The sequence below is a fragment of the Nomascus leucogenys genome, chromosome 3, assembly GCF_006542625.1.
Source record: "Nomascus leucogenys isolate Asia chromosome 3, Asia_NLE_v1, whole genome shotgun sequence".
Taxonomy (NCBI): domain Eukaryota; kingdom Metazoa; phylum Chordata; class Mammalia; order Primates; family Hylobatidae; genus Nomascus; species Nomascus leucogenys.
Window position 1 is genome coordinate 112,241,348 of NC_044383.1, and position 19,801 is coordinate 112,261,148.

At 35.1% G+C, this 19,801-nt stretch overlaps 1 protein-coding gene across 7 annotated transcripts in view; it reads left to right on the top strand.

The window, feature by feature from the left end:
- TRMT11 (tRNA methyltransferase 11 homolog) overlaps positions 1–19,801 on the top strand; it is a 67,045-nt gene that overhangs the window by 17,629 nt on the left and 29,615 nt on the right. For all 7 annotated transcript variants that reach the window (XR_004029350.1, XR_004029351.1, XR_004029352.1 and 4 more), the window contains 5 exons: positions 4,375–4,455; positions 7,236–7,400; positions 8,753–8,834; positions 8,952–9,083; positions 17,122–17,242. Coding sequence is in view for 4 of the 7 variants with exons in the window: in XM_030809645.1 (XP_030665505.1) it covers positions 4,375–4,455; positions 7,236–7,400; positions 8,753–8,834; positions 8,952–9,083; positions 17,122–17,242 (581 nt within the window). In the remaining 3 variants the exon portion in view is untranslated. The remainder of the gene's footprint in view (positions 1–4,374; positions 4,456–7,235; positions 7,401–8,752; positions 8,835–8,951; positions 9,084–17,121; positions 17,243–19,801) is intronic.

The following is a 19,801-nucleotide window of genomic DNA, read 5'->3' on the forward strand; positions in this document are numbered from 1 at the left end:
TTTCCAAATGCTAAAGCTTTTATTCTTAATCTTGTTCTTGGACTTTAAAAACTTTTTTTGTTAATTGAGAATAATTCTTTTAGATATATACATGTATTATATATCTAATGATTAATATATATATACATACACATAGACTAGACCACAGAGTTAAAAAATATAGTTGCCAGTATGGGTAATATTTTTTTGTTGAGTAGATAAGGCTAGATTTTGAAATTATCTTCACAGCTGTCAATATATGGACCATTCATAGTGTGTTGAGGGGCAAGGGGACCTGCTTCTGTTTGCTTTAGGGCAGCTCCTCACAGTGGGTAGTATATTTGGAACATCTGACTGTTCGTATAGGACAACTAATAGAAAATAAGAGGAGGATCTTTGCAAAAGTGCTGCTGAAATATATTTTCATAATTTGTGTTTGTAGTTTAAGTATAGCTTTAGGACATCAGTCAATTTTTGGTGCTTTTGTTTTGAAACATAATAACCAATAATTGTGAATAGATGCAGGTCTTAAGCACAGTTTGTCCTCTCTTGGGCCTTTTTGCCTCACCGATGGGTAGTACCTTCTGAAGGACTGGAGAAACATGTAGCTCTGTGTCCTCCTCCATGGCCATAGTTTTCATAAAACATTTGTTGATATTTTTCTTTTGGTTGCCTTTTAAATAGTTTTTTTAAAAAATTCACATGTGTTTAATCCCCTTTTTATTTTAAAGGTACAAAATTGAAATGTATGTAGTTTTCCAAGTTTATTGCCCACTTACTACTCATGGTTCGTGATTTTTCTCAGGGATATAGAGTAGGGTAGAAAGCTTCTAGGAGACTGAAAGGAGAAAAATAATCTTTTCATGCCTAAATACTTTTCCTTTTTTCTTTTAGACTGTTTGCTACTGTTGTTCAGAATGACATTGTGAGCGGCAGAAACACACTTTTCTTTCTATTTTAACAAATACATTGGTTTTCATTTTAGTAAAATTTTTTTTTTAAAGTGTGTGTGTGTCTCCACTTTCCCAAAGGGGAAGAGACATAGCATTATGTCAGCTTTTAGTTGTTAGGAAGTGCTACTATTCTCATGTGAGTCTGGCTAAAGGAATGATCATCATGAATTTATTGAATACCTGTTAATGGCACAGCCCTGTCTGTGATACAGTATAAGAGTTGTGAATGGCATATATAGCACTCTTATTAACAGAGTGTGTAGCTTTACTTAATATAATTTGTTTAGTAACATATTTTGCTTTTGTTTATCTAATTGGTGAGTGAATATGTATTTACTTCAATTGGTGCTAATCCCAAAGGAGGTGTATGATATAAAGAAAAGAATAAATAGAGCAAAGTTTAAATCTTTTTACCAATTAGTATGTGACTTTGGGCAAGATTCTTAACTTGTCTGGGTTTCACTTCTATCATTTGTAAAATGGTAATACTAATATATTATGAGGATTAAGTGAGGCAATATGTGTATATAATATTTCTAGGAAGTTGCCTGACATGTGGTAGACATTTAGTGAACTGTAATGGTTATCATTATTACTTTTTAATTATTATTTTGATGAGATTTTAGATGCCTTTTTGGTGAAAGATGTTAGATGTAGCTAATATTAAATGGTGATGATAAAGAATTTGACCATAAACTCATTTCCTACTACTCTTTTTGGCTAATTTCCAAGATATTAATAATTTGCAACTGTTGGCATGTTATAGCAGCAGGCAAGGGAATTGAAATATAAAATTATAAATGTCAAATTCTTTGTTTATAATTAAAATAATATGTGCAAGTGCATGCCAGTTGCTTTAGGTAGCACAGAACTCTGCAGCCATAGATCTGATTCCCTCTCATCCCCTCTGTCAAGTGAGTCAGCTCCTCCAGTAATGAGAATTCACCCAGAAGACTAATGTATACTCCTTGGCCATGTGTACCTTCAGATGACCCATAGGTGGAAGGAAAGGAGTGTAACTCCTTTTGAAGTTTTATCATTGCAAAATAGTGGACACAGAAACCAGGTGTTAGGGAACTGACTATCCTGGTTCTGGGAAGAGAAAATGGGGAGAAAAAGAGAAGGTTAGGAGAGTGAGATAATGGATCTCTGTAGGTTTGTATAATATTCTCTTTCGCATTTTTTTCCCACTACACTTTGTAGTCCCCTTTTCCTGGAATCTCATGGTTTGTCCAGTAGGAGTCCCATTGTCTAGCAGTATTCTTTTGCTCGGCCTGCTAGTTTAATTTATTTAAGTAGAATTCTTTTTTAAAAAAAGATAAAACAGATGCAATAATATTGCCATTTTTCTTTCTTTTTTTTCTCTCAGCAAAACCAAAGCCCAGTCTCTCATTGCTCCACGTTTGCAAAGCTTTCCAGTTAGTTCTCTAAAGATGAAAATCATGAATTAGTTTTTACATCATGGAATAAAGTCAATTCTTATTGTATTATTTTGCCTGTAAGATATTACCCTAACCTTAAAGTGCTTACTATTTAAGTAATGAGAAATTGAAACACCGAGTTGCTAGCATAGATTACATATGCAGTATTTTTACTTTTGGTAATGTAAAAAGAAATGGGTGAGTCATGTTACTTGCCTCCTTGACGCTTCACTCTCCTTTTTTTTTTAGCACCCCTTCTTCCACCAAAAAGATCCCCCAAAAAACTCCAACTGAGGTATAGCTAAATATAAAAAGTGCTTCAATTTAATCAAAAGAACAACTGGATGACTACCAATGATTACCCAGTGACCCGTTCAGATAAGCTAATTTATTATGATTTTATTTAAAAAAAAAAAAAAGCTTAAAAGGCACGAAGTTAAGTATCAGGTGCAGTCTAACAGATTATTCATCTCCTTTCAGCAGTGTACTTGTAAATTGGGTCTTCTCAAAACTCACTCTAAGCAAATGGATAAGGTTCTGTTTAAGGAAGCACAGGAAAGCTTTTCTGTTCCCCTTGACAACTAGTTCTTCTAGGTGAGTATCTGCCTTAACTGGCAGAATTGTAGTAATTCCTTGTAATTTGGGTGAAGTGACTTTGTGAGTATTCCAAGTCATCACTTATGCTGCCTTTTCTAAATAAGGAGTGTTCCATTTCCAGATTAAGAATTATGAGGACTTTTTAACCTTCCCTCTCACATAAATGCTTTTTGTAGTTAGTATGAGAGGACATAGGTTTTGGTTTCTGCTGTACTTTTAGTCTTTCATTTCTCTTCTTCATGGGTTCTGAAAAGAACTAGTCAGTTATAATATTTTCATGAACAAAGTATTTTTAATTCCATGCTACCACACTATGTTTTAAATGGCTATGGAAGGAACACCATTAATTTATGGATCTTGACCCTCCAGAGGCACTACCCATCTTAGTTACAGAGATTACATCTCAAAAGGATATAAGGGAAAGAGCCCTAGTATTTTTTCCCCTTGTCCAAGTCTGCGCATATTTTGTAATAGAAGAATATATTTATGATTTCAACTTGACTAGCAGGCCTTCCTAGAGTATAGCTAATTAAGACTTGCCCAAGCACTAAAAGCATTTTAGTTTGAATGATTAAAAAAAGTGAAGTTTAATTAAAAGTACAATTATTAACAGTTCAGTTAATTGTGTACAATTTTTTCTTAATTTAAAAATACTATTACCTTTCATTTTAAAGAGTTTCATTTTATTAAGATTTCTCTTCATGCATGAGCTGGTCACATCTGTCACATTACTTTGTCTAGTCAGATTGTATTGGGACAGTTGTTCTTACTTTGGTCACAGCACTAATAAAAAGTTTATTAATTATTTTGTGCATGTTTGATAATCGTTATTTAGAAATTTATATTTACAGTTTAAAACAAGAGATAATTACTTGATTGGTTACAGGAGTAACTATATTAAAATAGTTAATTCTTAAAAAAATTAAAATAAGTCCTAACCTTTTAATTTCTCTAAGAACTAATGTCTCACATAGTAATTATGCCCTCTTTATTTGTTTGAAACTCTGACTTCAGTGGGAATCGAGCCTAGTTGTCAGAATTTATTCTGTTTATTGCCAGCTGTTTGTGTAAACAGCCTTATATGTTCATTTTTAAGAAAGGAGCAAAACGTTTTTGTGTAGAGTTCTAAAAATAAGATGAAAATGTCTAAATATACATTATTTTGACCAAAAAAAGGTAAAATAGTGCTGTTTAAAATAATGATGCCAGGGTATACATTAATTTCTCTACTTTGTTACCAGTTTAGTGAATATGGCTTAGGGGTTTGTTTTTTCAGTCCTGAGGCTTACTAAGTATGTTATGACCAATGTCATTCCAGGATACTCTGCCTGCAGCTAGTTTCTAAGACTGGACGAAGTTAAATAGGAACAAACAGGAGTTTGGGACTTACTGATTAACAGGTCAAAATTGTGTGATTTTTTCAGGTGGCCTCCTGATAGCATGTGCTCATTTTGGTGCATATGTGTATGGGACAGACATAGACTACAACACAGTTCATGGCTTGGGTGAGTAGAGATTATAGACAGTGTTATAGTCGTTGCTGTGGTACCAAATGTACCTTTAAAAATACAGCTGACCCTGGAAGAACATAAGTTTGAATTGCACAGGTCCACTTATACTCAGATTTATTTCCATCTCTGCCACTCCTGAAACAACAAGGCCAATCCCTCCACTTCCTCTTCCTCCTCAGTCTACTCAACATGCAGATGATGAGGATGAAGACCTTTATGATGATCCACTTCCACTTCATGAATAGTAAATCTATTTTTACTGAATAAAGTAAGTATAACAGTAGGCTGTTAGTAGTTAAGTTTTGGGGGAGTCAAAAGTTATATGCATATTTTTGACTGAGGAGTTGGCACCCCAACCCCCGTGTTGCTCAAGGGTCAACTGTAGTTTTATATGGCATTATTTTAATCTTCGAATACAAAATTGTGATATAATTTTACTTGTTTTTATAAGACTTCATTGGGTATCTACTTTTATGATCCAGTGTGTACAGAGTGATTTCCTGGGGGAACACAAAGGTGAATGAGAAAAAGTCCTGCTCTCAGAGGGCTTTCAGGAAGTGCAGGAAAGTGATAACCCAGTGACCAATTCAGAGCTATAATTTATTAATTATAACTAATTAATAAATATACATGATAATGAAACATATTTGGTTAAGATTATCACCACTCATTTAAAGATTATCACCAAAATTATTCACTGATCATACATTGAATATATACTGGATTAATAACTAGTCTTTGAGGTACTATTTATGTTTCTAATTTTATAACTGACCAAAACCTCTTTAAAGTAACTTTAAAGATTCTGCCTTGAACTGAGGGTACTTGAAACAGTCATCTGCTTTACTTTTCAGGTAATTATGGAAAATATTTTAAACTCTAGAAGCTTCAATAATGATGTGTGATTGGATGGAATTGAATCAAACTGAAAAAATATTTCCTTATAGCTTAATGGTATTGAAAATGTCATTTTGTTGATGATTTTGAGATTATTTGTGTTTATGTTGATATTCGTTTTAATAACTGGGATCAGCCCTTATAATACTCTTTTCCTTTTCCTCACCCAGTGTAAGTTATTGTATTGGTGAGCATTTATTGTACTTTATTTTCTTTTGTGGAAGTAATTTGATATCTTGTACTGGTGACCTATCTTTTTCCCTACCTTGACTGTAAAGAATTTAGTAACATTTATTAGGAAAATGAGTTACAATTTATTAGGTGTACATAAATGGGCTAGCAAGAAAAAGATATTCTTTATCTGAAATCTGTTTTAAAAAGTACTAAGAATTATTCCAATTTGCTTTTAGTAGAAGCACTATATTTCTTTTAAGGAAATAGTCTTACATAATTTACTTGAATTTTTATTTATTAAAGTTACATTTGGAAACTTATGTTGTAACCTTCAGCCTACTGGGGTAGAATTCTGATTGAGGTGGTTTCCTTAGAGCTTATCCAAGATACTGTTAGGTACACCCTCTGTTTCCTATGGTTCTGAACTCTTACTTTATCCTAAAATATTCTCAAGTTTCTCCTGTTTTAAAAATACAAAACTTTTTTTTTTTAGCAAATCTGTAGAGGTTCTCTAGCTACCACTTTGTTTTCCTTTTCCATTTGCCAAAATGCTTCTTGAAAAACTAGTATAACTTCTTGTCTCCTCTTCTTCATCTTTCTTCTGGCCATTATTTTCCAGCTTCTGTGCCTATCATTCTGCTGAAAATGCTAACAAAGGCCACACATTTATAGCATTTGACCAGTGTTGACCTTTATACAGCCACTCTTGGTTTCCTTGACAGTGGTCTCGGCAGGTGGTACTTTTACTTTTTTGTTTCTTCTCAGTCTACTTGATGCCGTGCAATTTTCTTTGATTTCTGTTTATATATTGTTTTTTTTTTTTTCCAGGCATCTACCTATCTTTGAGCACTTCTCCAGCACACTGCATGTTTTTCAGAGTCATGTCATTCTTCTTTTGATTTTATAAGAATAATTATAGAGCAAACATGTAACTACTTCCTAAGCGAACAAAAAGAATGTTATTCCGCCTTATGGAGTCAGTATAAGATTATATGCTGATAACTCCAAAGTCTGTATATTCTGGCCTTCAACTACCTGCTGAATGTCCCCACTGCGTATCTTTTTCTGAATGTTCTGCAGGTACCTCAAGGTACATCAAGATTGATATATCTTAAATGGATCTCATCTTTTTTCTTAAGCTTGTTTTTCTTCCTGGTTTCTCTGATATTAATCACTGGTGTCATCATCCTAAACTATCATGTCTCCTAAACAAGGAACTTACGAGCTTCTTTAGCCTTCCTTCCACTCCCACTTTAACTTTCATTAGCAATGTCTCCATTTTGCCTCCCTTCTCCACGGTCACAACTGCGGCGTTTCCCAAGTTCACTGTCTTCATTTCTGTTTCATTTATCTGATTCATACTGTCTCTACACAGGACTGTTTACTGCTGGAAGAAAGGAACCATATTCTCTTCAACTCTATCTTACTACAAAAATCTTCATACTTGAAAATATCAAATGAGTGTTTTAAGGCACTTTTACTTGGAAGTTGACAGAACAAGATAAATTAGACATCAGTACGTTTTACTGTTATGTTGAAATTAAAATAACTATTTACTTGTATACATAAAATTAAGATTTTAAATGAAAGCAAATTTTGAATAAATGTAGGTTTCAGTGAGTTAAAACATTACTTTTTCTAAATGACAGAAAATAAGAATACTCTGTTTAATACTTTCTCTCTTCCTTTTTCTTTCCCTTCAGGAAAGGCTACTAGGAAAAACCAGAAGTGGAGAGGACCAGATGAAAACATTAGGGCCAATCTTCGTCAATATGGTTTAGAGAAGCATTACCTTGATGTCCTGGTTTCAGATGCATCTAAACCTTCCTGGAGGAAGGGCACATATTTTGATGCAATCATTACTGATCGTAAGTTTATTTTTATACAAAAGTAGGAGTGGGATTCGTTTTGTAAAATCATTTACATTTAAAGTACAAAATTTACCAACACATGCACAAAATGCCAACTTGTCAGTATTTCTCCCATCTACCCCTAGCTTCCTTATCTTGTAAGGAGAAAGTTATGAAGGTACTTAACTACCTTGTTAAGGGCTTACTGTTTTGTTTTTCTAAACAAATATATTGACTTGCCATCCACTTTTATATCGTTTTATATTAACTTGTCATCCGTTTTTCCCTTCAGCTTATTTTTTTGAGGCATATATTTAGTATTTGTTTTTGTATTGACTATAGTTGGTTATTATACCAACTGGAGCTCAAATGTCATTTGCAATTATGGTGTCAAATTTTGAACAGAGTTTCGGATATCACACATTTCTCTATGTGTAAGCATTTGTGTTTTTGTAGTGCCTGTTTTCACTGGCATCTGCTTTCTAGCATTACAAGAAATTTGGGGTTCTGTGGAACCACTGGGCCTGTGAACCTACTGAGCTTCAGGAATGTGCATGAAAATTTATTTTCCCATGCCTCACGAGGTCCTGAGTTTTTTAGGCAGCCTATCTAAGAACAGGTCTGCCTTTTCTATAGTATTTGACAGTAAATCTGTAAATAGTGGCAAAGTTCAGCCCTTCTATCTCAGCTCTCTTTAGTTCTTTGCTAACTTAGATTTTGTCAAATGTAATGTAACAAAAGAAAAATTATCAAGGCATTATGGTTTCAGTGTGAATATACTTTATGAAAATTTAGGTTTTTTTAATTAACAGTTTGCTTTATTATTTGCTCTCCCACTCTGTGTTTACTTATATAAAATACATTTTCTTTCTCTGATCAACTTGAGAGTAAGTGGTATACATTGTGGCCTTTTACTCCTATACTTCAGTGTGTATTTACTAAGAATAAAGATAGTCACTTAGCAAAAATACAGTTATCAAGTTCAGTAAATTGATAAAATACTTTCATCTACAGTTTGCCATTCAATTTTGTCAGCTGACTCAGTAATAGCTTTTATGGCATATATTTTCCCTCTAGGATAGGATCTACTCTAGAGTCAGGTATTACATTTAGTAATGATATCTTTTAGGCCTCCTTTAATTTGTAACACTTCCACAGCTTTTCTCAATGACTTTTATGACATTGACATATTTTAAGAAGACAGTTGCTCCTCCCCCAAGTCTTTATGTTGTACATTTTCAGTTGGATTTGTGTATCGGTGATGTTGTGTTCTTCTCAAGGTGTCACATTTGAAGGCAGCATGGCTATTTGCCCTTGATCAGTGATTTGGTGACTTTTGACTATCTGTGTTACCTTTGTTTTCTGTCTAGCTCCATATGGTATCAGAGAATCTACAAGAAGAACAGGTTCACAGAAGGAGATACCAAAGGGGATAGAAAAATGGGAAAAATGGTAAGTGAAATTTAAATATGACGTGTTACTACTTTGAGAAGAAGCATGTGGCTTCCCCGTTAACTTAGCACTCTTAAAATTTTTCACTGATTTTGAAATTTTCTTCCCTTTGTGTAGTCCAGAAAGCCATATTCCTGTTTCCTTGAGTTATCGTCTGAGTGATATGTTTCTTGACCTGTTAAACTTCGCAGCTGAGACGCTCGTGTTAGGTGGAAGACTAGTCTATTGGTTACCGGTGTATACGCCAGAGTATGTAATCTTAATCTTATTTTTAATTTCATTTTTCTTACAATGTTTGCATATCTAGTATAATTTTCTGTTTATCTCTTCTTGCATTTGGCGCATCTTTGTATTTAATTTGTAATGGCCTTTGTTTGCCTTCAAATGTGTATAAAATAGTCTTTTTATTTATTTATTTTTTTGAGACAAGGTCTTGCTCTGTCGCCCAGGCTGGAGTGCAGTGGTGTGATCATGACTCACTGCAGCCTTGACCTCCCAGGCTCAAGTGATCCTCCCACCTCAGCCTCTTGAGTAGCTGGGACTACAGGCATGCGTCACCATGCTCAGCTATTTTTTATTTTTATTTTTCATAGAGGTGGAGTCTCACTGTGTTGCCCAGGTTGGTTTTAAACTTCTAGGCTCAAGCAGTCCACCTGCCTCAGCCTCCCGAAGTATTGTGATTATAAGAGTGAGCCACTGTACTCAGCCTCCTTCTTTTCATCAACTGAATTGTTTTGAACCTGTTATTTTATATCAGGGGTTGGCAAACCACAGCCTATGGGCCAGGTATGGTCCTCAGCCTGTGTTTGTAAGGTTCTTGAGCTAGGACTAGTTTTTAGATTTTTAAAGGTTGTTAAAAAATATCCACACAAAATAATGTGACAGAAACATACAGCATGTGACCCACAAAATCTAAAATATTTACTCTCTGGCCCTTTACAGAAAAAGTTTTGCTACCCCTTATTGTACCCTACACTTAGCTTAGTACCTATAGATCACAGCTGTTTTATAGCTCTTTTGCCAGTCTATAGATGTAATTTTCAACAGCTTAGCTAAAGGATTCACGCATCTACTACCTTCTAATGCTAGCTTTAATATATATTGGCTATTATGATTATCTTAAGTACAATAAATCAAAAGCTAAGACCAAAATAAAAGCTGTGCCTATATTTAAAGCCCTGATTATGTTCAGCATTATTGCTTTGAGTTTTGCTATTCAGTAACTATTAAATATAAACAAAGCTATATATATTAACAGTAAAAGATAAGATGTTTGAACAAGATGGAATGTTTAAATTTGAAAGGTATTGCCAAGCTCAGTAGGTTATTTCTTCAATCTGCCATAGATATATTTTTAATACAATTATTTTAATTCCTATATTTGTATTTGTATTTTATTTTATTTATTTTTTGAGACAGGGTTTTGCTTTGTCACCCAGAGTGGAGTACAGTGGCACGATCTCAGCTCACTGCAACCTCCACCTCCTGGGTTCAAGCGATTCTCCCACCTCAGCCTTCCAAGTAGCTGGGATTACAGGTGCACGCCACCACGCCCCATTAAGTTTTGTATTTTTAATAAAGACGAGGTTTCACTGTGTTGGCCAGGCTGGTCTTGAACTCCTGACCTCATGATCCACCCACCTCGGCCTCCCAAAGTGTTGGGATTATAGGCGTGAGCCATGGCATCCGGCCAATTCCTGTAATTACTATACATAATTATACAGTGGTAACTGTCTTTTTCTACAAAGATTGGTAGTCCCTCAGCATTTGGGACCCTCAGCTATTTGGTATTGTTTGTTTTACAAATGCTGTATTTGAAATTACCATGGCCTAACTTTAGTTATGCATTTCATTATCAGCTGATAAGAGAGAATACATTTGTACCCAGATCCCTTAACACTGAGTTTTTTTTTGTTGCTAATGATCATCTCATTTAACCTCTTTTAGAAATGAGGAAACTTAATTCCAGGGAGTGAAATGACCTATCTAAAGTTAAAAGCCAGCTAGCTAATATGTTTCCTTATTCCCAGTGCTGTATTCACTTAATTTAACATCCTGCCAGATCTCGTATATTTAGTACATGAAATGATAGGTGAGGTTTTATTAATATTTTCAGATAAGAGTATATTTGTTCATGTCTTTGTAAAAAGGGTTGCTGCCTTAGACAAACTGAATTCCAGCAACAAGCTACTTGCTTTTTGTTTAATTCAAGTTGTACGGCTAAAATTTAAAAAAAAAATTATTGTGAAATAATTTCAAACTTACAGAAGTTTCAAACACAATACAGAAGACTCCCATCTCTACCCTTATCCAGATTTTTCCAATATTAACATATATCTACCTCCCCCCGGCTCCTGCACATATCTATTATCACTAATCTTTTTTTTTTTTTTTTTTTGAGACGGAGTCTCGCTCTGTCACCCAGGCTGGAGTGCAGTGGCGTGATCTTGGCTCACTGCAAGCTCCACCTTCCAGATTCACGCCACTCTCCTGCCTCAGCCTCCCAAGTAGCTGGGACTACAGGTGTCCGCCACCATGCCCGGCTAATTTTTTGTACTTCTTTTAATAGAGACAAGGTTTCACCGTGTTAGCCAGGATGGTCTCAATCTCCTGACCTCGTGATCCGCCCGCCTCGGTGCTGGGATTACAGGTGTGAGCCACCGTGCCCAGCCTATCACTAATCTTTTTGAAACCATTTGAGAAGTTGTTGGTATGGTGCCCTCTTACCCCTATATATGTCATTGTATTTTTCAGAAACAAGAGCATTCCTATCTAACCATGATCCACCCTGCAAGTCTGGAAGTTAGCATTTATAACAGTATTCCATCCAGATCATAGACACCATTCAAATTTTACCAGTTGCAATCCATGTAGGAAACTGTGCTGTAACCATCTATCCTATCTTCTTTGGTCTTCTGCAGTCTGGAGTATTTTCTGTCTTTCCATATCTCTTGTGTCCTTGGAAGTTTTGTAGAGGACATGGCTTATATTCTGAGGGTTGACTCTCAACCGGGGCCCCTGATATTTCTTCTATGACCAGACTGAGGTCATGCTTTCTTGGTAGGAATACCACAAACATGATCTTTGCAGCACATTATAGGGCACACAAAGCCACTCCTCCTGGTAATGTTAACTTTGATTGTCTGGTCAGGCTCTTCTCTGTCAGATTTCTCCTCTCTGAATCATGGTTTTCTTCTTTGATTTGTATTTTATGGGGAAATAAGAAGATTACACTAATATCTTGTTTTTCATTAAACCACTACTCAGATTGATGACTCCATTGTTGACAGCCACTTCTGAGATGGTTGCCAAATGATTCTTTTTTCCATCATTTCTTTTGCATTTGTAAGTTGGTAGTCTATAAGAAAGAGCTTTTCTTTCTGCCCCATTTACTTCATTAATTTATTTATAGTGGTATGGAGTCATGGATTCCTATATTATTCATTGGGTTGTAATTTATTAGTAGCAGTATTTTGTTGCTCTAATTGTCCCAGATTTGACCAGTGGGAGTTTCTTTGAGCTGGCTCTTCTGTCCTTTTGAAATATCCTCAGTAGTTCTTTATGTAAGTCCTTCCTTTTTAGCATATCTGACTGTTCACTGTTTTGTGGTTTATTATTTAATTATAATCAAAATCATATGTGGTTGAGAATTTATTTTGGAGTTCTTTCATTCCTTTATAAAAAGTAATATTGGAGGTTCTTTAAACTGAATGTATTTCTAAAGACTTTAAAAAGTGGCCACTGGATATTTCTTCAATGACTTCTCTATTTTAGTAATTTTAGATGAGGGAAGATTTCCAAATACATATAACCAAAGTGATGTTTTAGAAAGGGAAAAGGGAGACATGTTTTAGTGATTTTTTTTTTTGTCTTAGATGTTTTATCAGTGGATAGATTTCTTCTAGTTATGTGTCTAACACATGTGGGAAGACTATGGTGGCATTTATTTCCCTGAGTTTTTGGCCCCCAGAGAGGGTTATTTTCAGATCCCCTGATGTTCATTATTAGACCTCAATCGTGTCTTCTCTCTTTAAGCCTAAAGCGATCTTATTAATTATTAATAGTGAACTAAATTTGTCTTGAGTTTATGCTAGAAATATGAACTTTTTTCATATTCAAGGTCTTTACTCTTTTGAAAATTCTTTACTGTTTTGAAAATAACACAGTATCAAGATGAATTTGAGTCTAAAGGCATCTGTAAAACTTTGAAATAATATTCTTCTGAATTAAACAGTTTAGAATCAGTTTAACTATGTTATATTGAAAATATGGCTTTATATTGGACCAGGAATAAAAAGGAATTCAATTTACAATTGTACCTTAGTGTAGTTTAATTTTAAGACTTTTGTATTTTTGGTGTGGTGAATGTAAGCTATTAGTTCTATTACTGAATTAATTTACTCTCAGCCAAACCCTGTTATATGATTCAAGTTACACATTATAACCAAGTTCAGGTATTATTTTAACCCAGGATTGATTGAAAAGTATAATACATAAAAGCAAAATACTGCCTAAAAGCTTAGTTGTATATGGAAAATTGTGAGAGCTAATGATAGAAAAGGATTTTCTCACTGTTTGACAATTTAAATTGCAGTAAAGAAACTGCTACTCAGAAACTTCTGCTGTTCTTTTTCCTTCTAGTCTAGACTCTCCCCACTCCAGTATATCAGACTTTTTGCCAGCATCAAGATACTCTGTGCATTTTATGTCTTTTCACTTTTGTTTATTCTGTCCCCATTGTTTGAGATGCCCTTTCTTCTTTCCTCAACTGGTAAAAATCTAGTCATTTTTCTAGGCCTAGCTTAATTGTCACCGCTTCTGTGACACTTTCTCAGACACTTCTCAGCAGAATTAATCAGGCCTTCCTCTGCGCTCTCATAATAGCTTGTTTTTACTGCTTATAGAGACTTAACACATAAAATTACTGTAGACTGTTGGTATTTGTGAGTTTATTATTTATAATTTTGACTACTTACAAATGACCCAGATTATCTGTGTTACAATCATGCGTACAGGGCGTCAATCCAGTGTGTACACATACAATACAGGTGTTTGATGTCATAGGAGTCAGTGTGCTACTGAGTGAGTGTAGCTGTTTGCCCAGGCTCCATATATCCATTTAGCTTTATCTAATTTCATTGTACACAGATAACTCTTGAAGTGATTAGAAACAGTGTTTCTTTATAAACAATGACCTTTATAGAAATCCAGCTGCTAGTGTTAGTGATAACATGACATACTTATATTAAAATAGCACATTATACCCCCCAAATATATACAATTATAATTCATTAATTAAAAATTTTAAAAAAGGTGAGAAAGAAGCTAATAATGTGCCCCAAAGTAGGACTTGGAAATAAATTTTGATTGTAGTAAGATGAACTTTGCGGTGCCTATAATCAGTGAAGAGAACATGTTTTTCATCTCTTACTTAGGAAAGAGGAAAAAGTGATTTTTAAGCTGTTTTTAGTAAATGTTCAATCAATGCAAAATCTGTTTCTCAAATGGGAGCTGAAATTCTAGTGACATTTGGAAAGTAGTTGAAGCATGAAGATTCACAGGAAAATGAGTGACAGTCAAAATTGATTCGTGGAAAATCTAGGGGCCTATGTACACAATTATTTTTGTTTTTTGTTTTTTTTAAATTGAAATAGAATTTGTATACCATGAAATTCACCCCCTTAACGTATACAACTTCATGGTTTTTAGTTTATCCACAAAGTTGTGCGACAATCACCACTAGGTAATTCCAGAACATTTTCCTCACCCCCGAGAAGTACCCCACAGACATTAGCAATTACCACCCCACTACCTCTGGCAACCACTTGTCAATCTCTGTGGATTTGCCTATTAAGGATGATTTAGTTTTTAAATAGATAACTTGGATTGTAGGGGGATATTAATAAAAACAGGGAGTTAAGATAGGATTTGGTACTGTCACAATGGTCCAGGCAAAATACAGATTTATGCCTTCTACTTAACCATTTGCCAACATTCCATTGGAATGAAATATATTGGTAAATGTACAGTGAATAATTTTATTTTACTTTATTTTTTTTGAGACAGTTTCACTCTTGTTGCCCAGGCTAGAGTGCAGTGGCGTGATCTCGGCTCACTACAACCTCCATCTCCCAGGTTCGAGCGATTCTCCTGCCTCAGCCTCCCAAGTAGCTGGGATTACAGGCATGTGCCACCATGCCTGGCTAATTTTGTATTTTTAGCAGAGATGGGGTTTCACCATATTGGCCAGGCTGGTCTTGAACTCCTGACCTCAGGTGATCCACCCGCCTTGGCCTCCCAAAGCGCTGGGATTACAGGCGTGAGCCACAACGCTCGGCTGAAGAATTTTTTAACTGCTATTTTTAATCTTTTTAGTATGGTACTTTGGGAGTATATTGTTAAATTGATTGACTTATTAATATAATAGATTAATTGTTAAAAATGAATTAAGATCAAGTCAAAAAAGATAATATGAAACATGCAAATGTTTTTCTGCTGTTTAACCAAATGCAGCAACTTAGTTCAGCAGTTTAGCATCATTCATGTCATAGATGTTAATTAAAATTGTATTGGTACTTTGGGATTTGATTGATAAATTTGCTTTTTGGGTTTTATAATTATATTGGGGATCTAAACATGAAGAGTTTATATCTAATTTATGCTTGTGCATATTTAAGTGACATTTTAATAAAAAAATACTTTTAAGTCAGTCCACCAGGAAGTACAAGATTTTTTTCCTTTAAAAATTAGTGTATTAGTTTGACACAAACTGTTTCCAGCATCTATAGATCCTACGGTTTGCAAGCTTAAGGTTAAGGCTATATCTTCTCTCCGTTAGCACTTTTTATTTTAGTCTCAACCATGATGTAGAATATATTCTTTCTGCTGTATTCCAGCCTGGGCAACAGAGCAAGATCCTGTCTCTGAAAAAGAAAAAAAAGAATGTATTCTTTCATGTCATAAACGCATTGCATGAAGATTCAAAATTTGATGTCATTGTTAGAAGAAGTACAACATTTCTGGCTGTGTAGTGAACATTAAAGAATTACTAGATGAGGTGAAATCTGAAGTGCTCATTACTTGTTGGAAAGCTCTAGGAAGAAGACAGAGAATGACTTCAAGATAATTCTTTCCACTGATAATAAAGTGAAGTCCATTATGAATGAAGCTTGGGAAGTGAGTGATGATGGGTTTGAGCATATGGTTGAGGTAATAGGGAGAGCTCATTGAAGGTCAGTGGGACCTATAAAAGTTCATGAAAGAGTGGTGGTGAAAACAGTGTTGATGCATTAAAACAGGTAGCTGAGATTGTGGTCCTTTACATGAAAAACTAATCAGCACCTTTGCTATTTTGGAGCAGACCTTTAAGATTACCTATATAATAAATGTGTGCAGACACCATCCAAAAAGGTGTAAAAAATAGTAAAGGAAAAATAAATACTGGCCAACACAGTGTTCTTAAAAGTACCCATGCCTAGTGAGTCTCCTCCCTTGCTGTTCTTTCACATGCTGTTCCATAGCTGTTTCTTCCACCTCTGTTACCTATTTCTTTGGCCAAGATTGATGCTAACAACCTGTCAGATGCCAGATTCTGAACTTCTGCCATTGACTCCTGCTTTCTAGACATTGTCATCATCTTCATCCATGTAGGACATGTGCTGTACAGCAGCAGTATCCACCACTCATTGGCATATTTTTGTTTTATTTCCTGGTTCATAGGACCAGAAGACTGATGTAATCTGTAGTGTTTCTTTTAGTTGTAGTTTATTTGAATAATTTTACAAATAACTTTAGTTCTGTATTTACAAACGTAATAGAGGTCTCAAGACGTTATTAAAATTTTACGGGCACTTCATTTTAGAGGGGAAAGTATATGCTGTAGTGGATTATACACTTTGGGAATTTATAAAAATCTACAGATGAATCAGTCCTTCATGAATGTCAAGGGATGTTGCTGAGTGTATTTTTGTCTACTCTTGTGGAATTCTGTAGGGTGGAATCATCTTGTACTTTTGTGGTTTAAATGTTTGTCATTCTTCAACAAAACGTACTTACAATATTTCTCTCTCTCTCATTCTACAGGTAAAAAATTTAACTGCATTTTTGGGATATGATAAAATTAAGCTACTTTGCTTATAGATAGTTTATGGATCATGTGGACAGTTAGCATATGTGGGGAAAAAGAGCATGTAGTGGAAGAACATCCCACACTACACTGGACGATCCCCATGATTCTTTGTGGGCCACACATGTGAGTGTTCCTAACAGTCAGCTGTTCTTTCTTCAGATACACTGAAGAGATGGTGCCTTGGCACCCTTGCCTGGAACTCATTAGCAACTGCGAGCAGAAGCTTTCCAGTCACACATCAAGGCGCTTGATCACAATGGAAAAGGTGAAGAAATTTGAGGTAAATTGCTTTAGTATTTTTGGGATAAATTCTGAAAGAATCAAAAGTAGTTGTTTCTAAATAGTTTTCCTGTGATAGAGTTTGGAAATGTTATTCTTTGATATTTTAAAAATTACAGATGAATTTAGGAAGAGGCAGAAGTTGAAGAGATTTGTGGCATCCAGTTGGGATTGAAGGGTAGGAGTTGGATATAGACATAGGCATTGAGTAGAGTTCAAATAGACGTTGACCCTCACTTCTCAGGCTTTATTTGATATCCTTGTTGCTAACTCAGTTATAAAACAGCATTATTAAACAACTGTTATCTAATTAGCAATGTCCTAGTTACCATTTTTCTCCAAAAGCAGAATCTACTTTGCAGACCGTAATGAAGAGAATATGTTGCTTTATAAATAAAGAGAGAAAGTAAATGTCCCCAGTTTGTTAGGGCCCAACACATTCTCTCTTTGTCTCTCTCTTACATACAGAATTCTTACTCTCTTACATTCATTACATTCTTATAAAATTCATACTCTCTTACATACAAAATTCATTTAAGCTTAAGAAAGAACGAAACGTTTGTTATTTCATGCCCAGACGAGAGTTGACATGAATAATGCCTCATAATGGAGCTTAATTAAATCTACAAAAGGTCTTTGGGCTGTACTTCTGTCAATTGACAACCAAAGCTCTCTTAAATTCACTGGAAACTTGGATGACCCCCATTCTTGCTTTGGACCTTTAGGGTAAGCAGAAGAAAGGTGGTAGTGTCTGAAGATTTTTCCTTACTGTTTTTTTTTTTTGTGTTTTTTTTTTTTGAGACGGAGTTTCCCTCTTTCACCCAGGCAATCTTGGCTCACTGCAACCTCCACCTTCTGGTTTCAAGTGATTCCCCTGCCTCAGCCTCCTGAGTAGCTGGGATTACAGACGCCTGCCACTTGCCTGGCTGATTTTTTTTTTTTTGTATTTTTAGTAGAGATGGGGTTTTACCATGTTGGCCAGGCTGGTCTTGAACTCCTGACCTCTTGATCTGCCTGCCTTGGCCTCCCAAAGTGCTGGGATTACAGGCGTGAGCCACCGCGTCCAGACTGAAGATTTTTTCATACCCATCTCTAGCCTGCATTTGATTTGTTTTTATATAGTTCCCATCTTATGGATTATTTCATAGTAATGAAAACTAATAATTGTACAGTGCCTTTTGCATATATTACTTTATATCATTGTTTTCGTCCTTTTTATTTCCATTTGTTCTTTCTAATTTAGACCCTTATTACCATACATCTGGTTTATGTTCACAGTCTCCTAAATGATCTCCTTCATACCTCTAGTTTATATGTTAAATGAATCTTCCTAAAACACTGCATTCATTATGTCACTACCTTATGCAAAATCTTTTTTTATTACTGAAAAATATTCAGAATTTTCAGTGTGACATAAACTATCTTCTGTAATCAGGCTCCAATATCAGGGCATTTCAGAAAGCTAACCTATACATCTATATAAGTAGTTGATTGGTATCTACTATATGTATGTATAGTATATACATACATATAAACATATGGATGTATAGGTATATGTGGTGTAATTAAAATGAAAATGTATGGCAGTCATTTTTAAAACAAAAATACTAAAAGTTTATATTCAAATGACATCTTTGGAGTGGAATCTTTGTACTCATTCTATTTCTGTCATAATTTTTCAGCATGTTCTTGAAACTTACCTTTAAGATTTGCCTTTAAAGAAGTGTTTTTTTATTAATCAGTTATTTTGTTTTATAGTAACACTTTGCTTTTCTTAAAATGATTTTACTGGACTTTGCTGCTCTTATTTTATACCAGACTAATTATTTAAAGTTGTTTTTGGAAATCAAATTTTATTTCAAGGATGATGATTTGCCATTAAACCATTAAACATTTAAAACATTACAGATTCAGAAATTCTATAAATAGTTTCCAAATTGGCATCATTACAGCCTTCTAGAATGAAAATTTTAAATGACTAACATTTATTTGGGTATTCAGTAGAAGCCCTCTTATCTAATGTCCATTTCAAACCCTGTTGATTAACCAATACTGGCCATTCCTTCTCTAAAACACACTGCCTGGGCCGGGCGCGGTGGCTCACGCCTGTAATCCCAGCACTTTGGGAGGCCGAGGTGGGCAGATCATGAGGCCAGGAGTTCGAGAAGTGCCTGGCCCACGTATTGAAACCCCATCTCTACTAAAAATACAAAAATTAGCTGGGCATGGTGGCACACACCTGTAGTCCCAGTGACTCGGGAGGCTGAGGCAGGAGAATCACTTGAACTGGGGAGGTGGAGGTTGCAGTGAGCCGAGATTACATCACTGCACTCCAGCCTGGTGACAGAGTGAGACTCTGTCTCAAAACAAACAAACAACAACAAAAAAAATAAAAACCACACTGCCTGATGCAATAATATGTTGTATTTTGAATACTTTCAGCTGGTGAGTCACTTGATCTCTACTATATTTATATATAGTACTTCTGCTTGTATCAGCTGAATTATCTGTTTAACAAGAGTCTGTTGTGGTGTTCTCAGAGCTGTTCGTGCCAGTTATA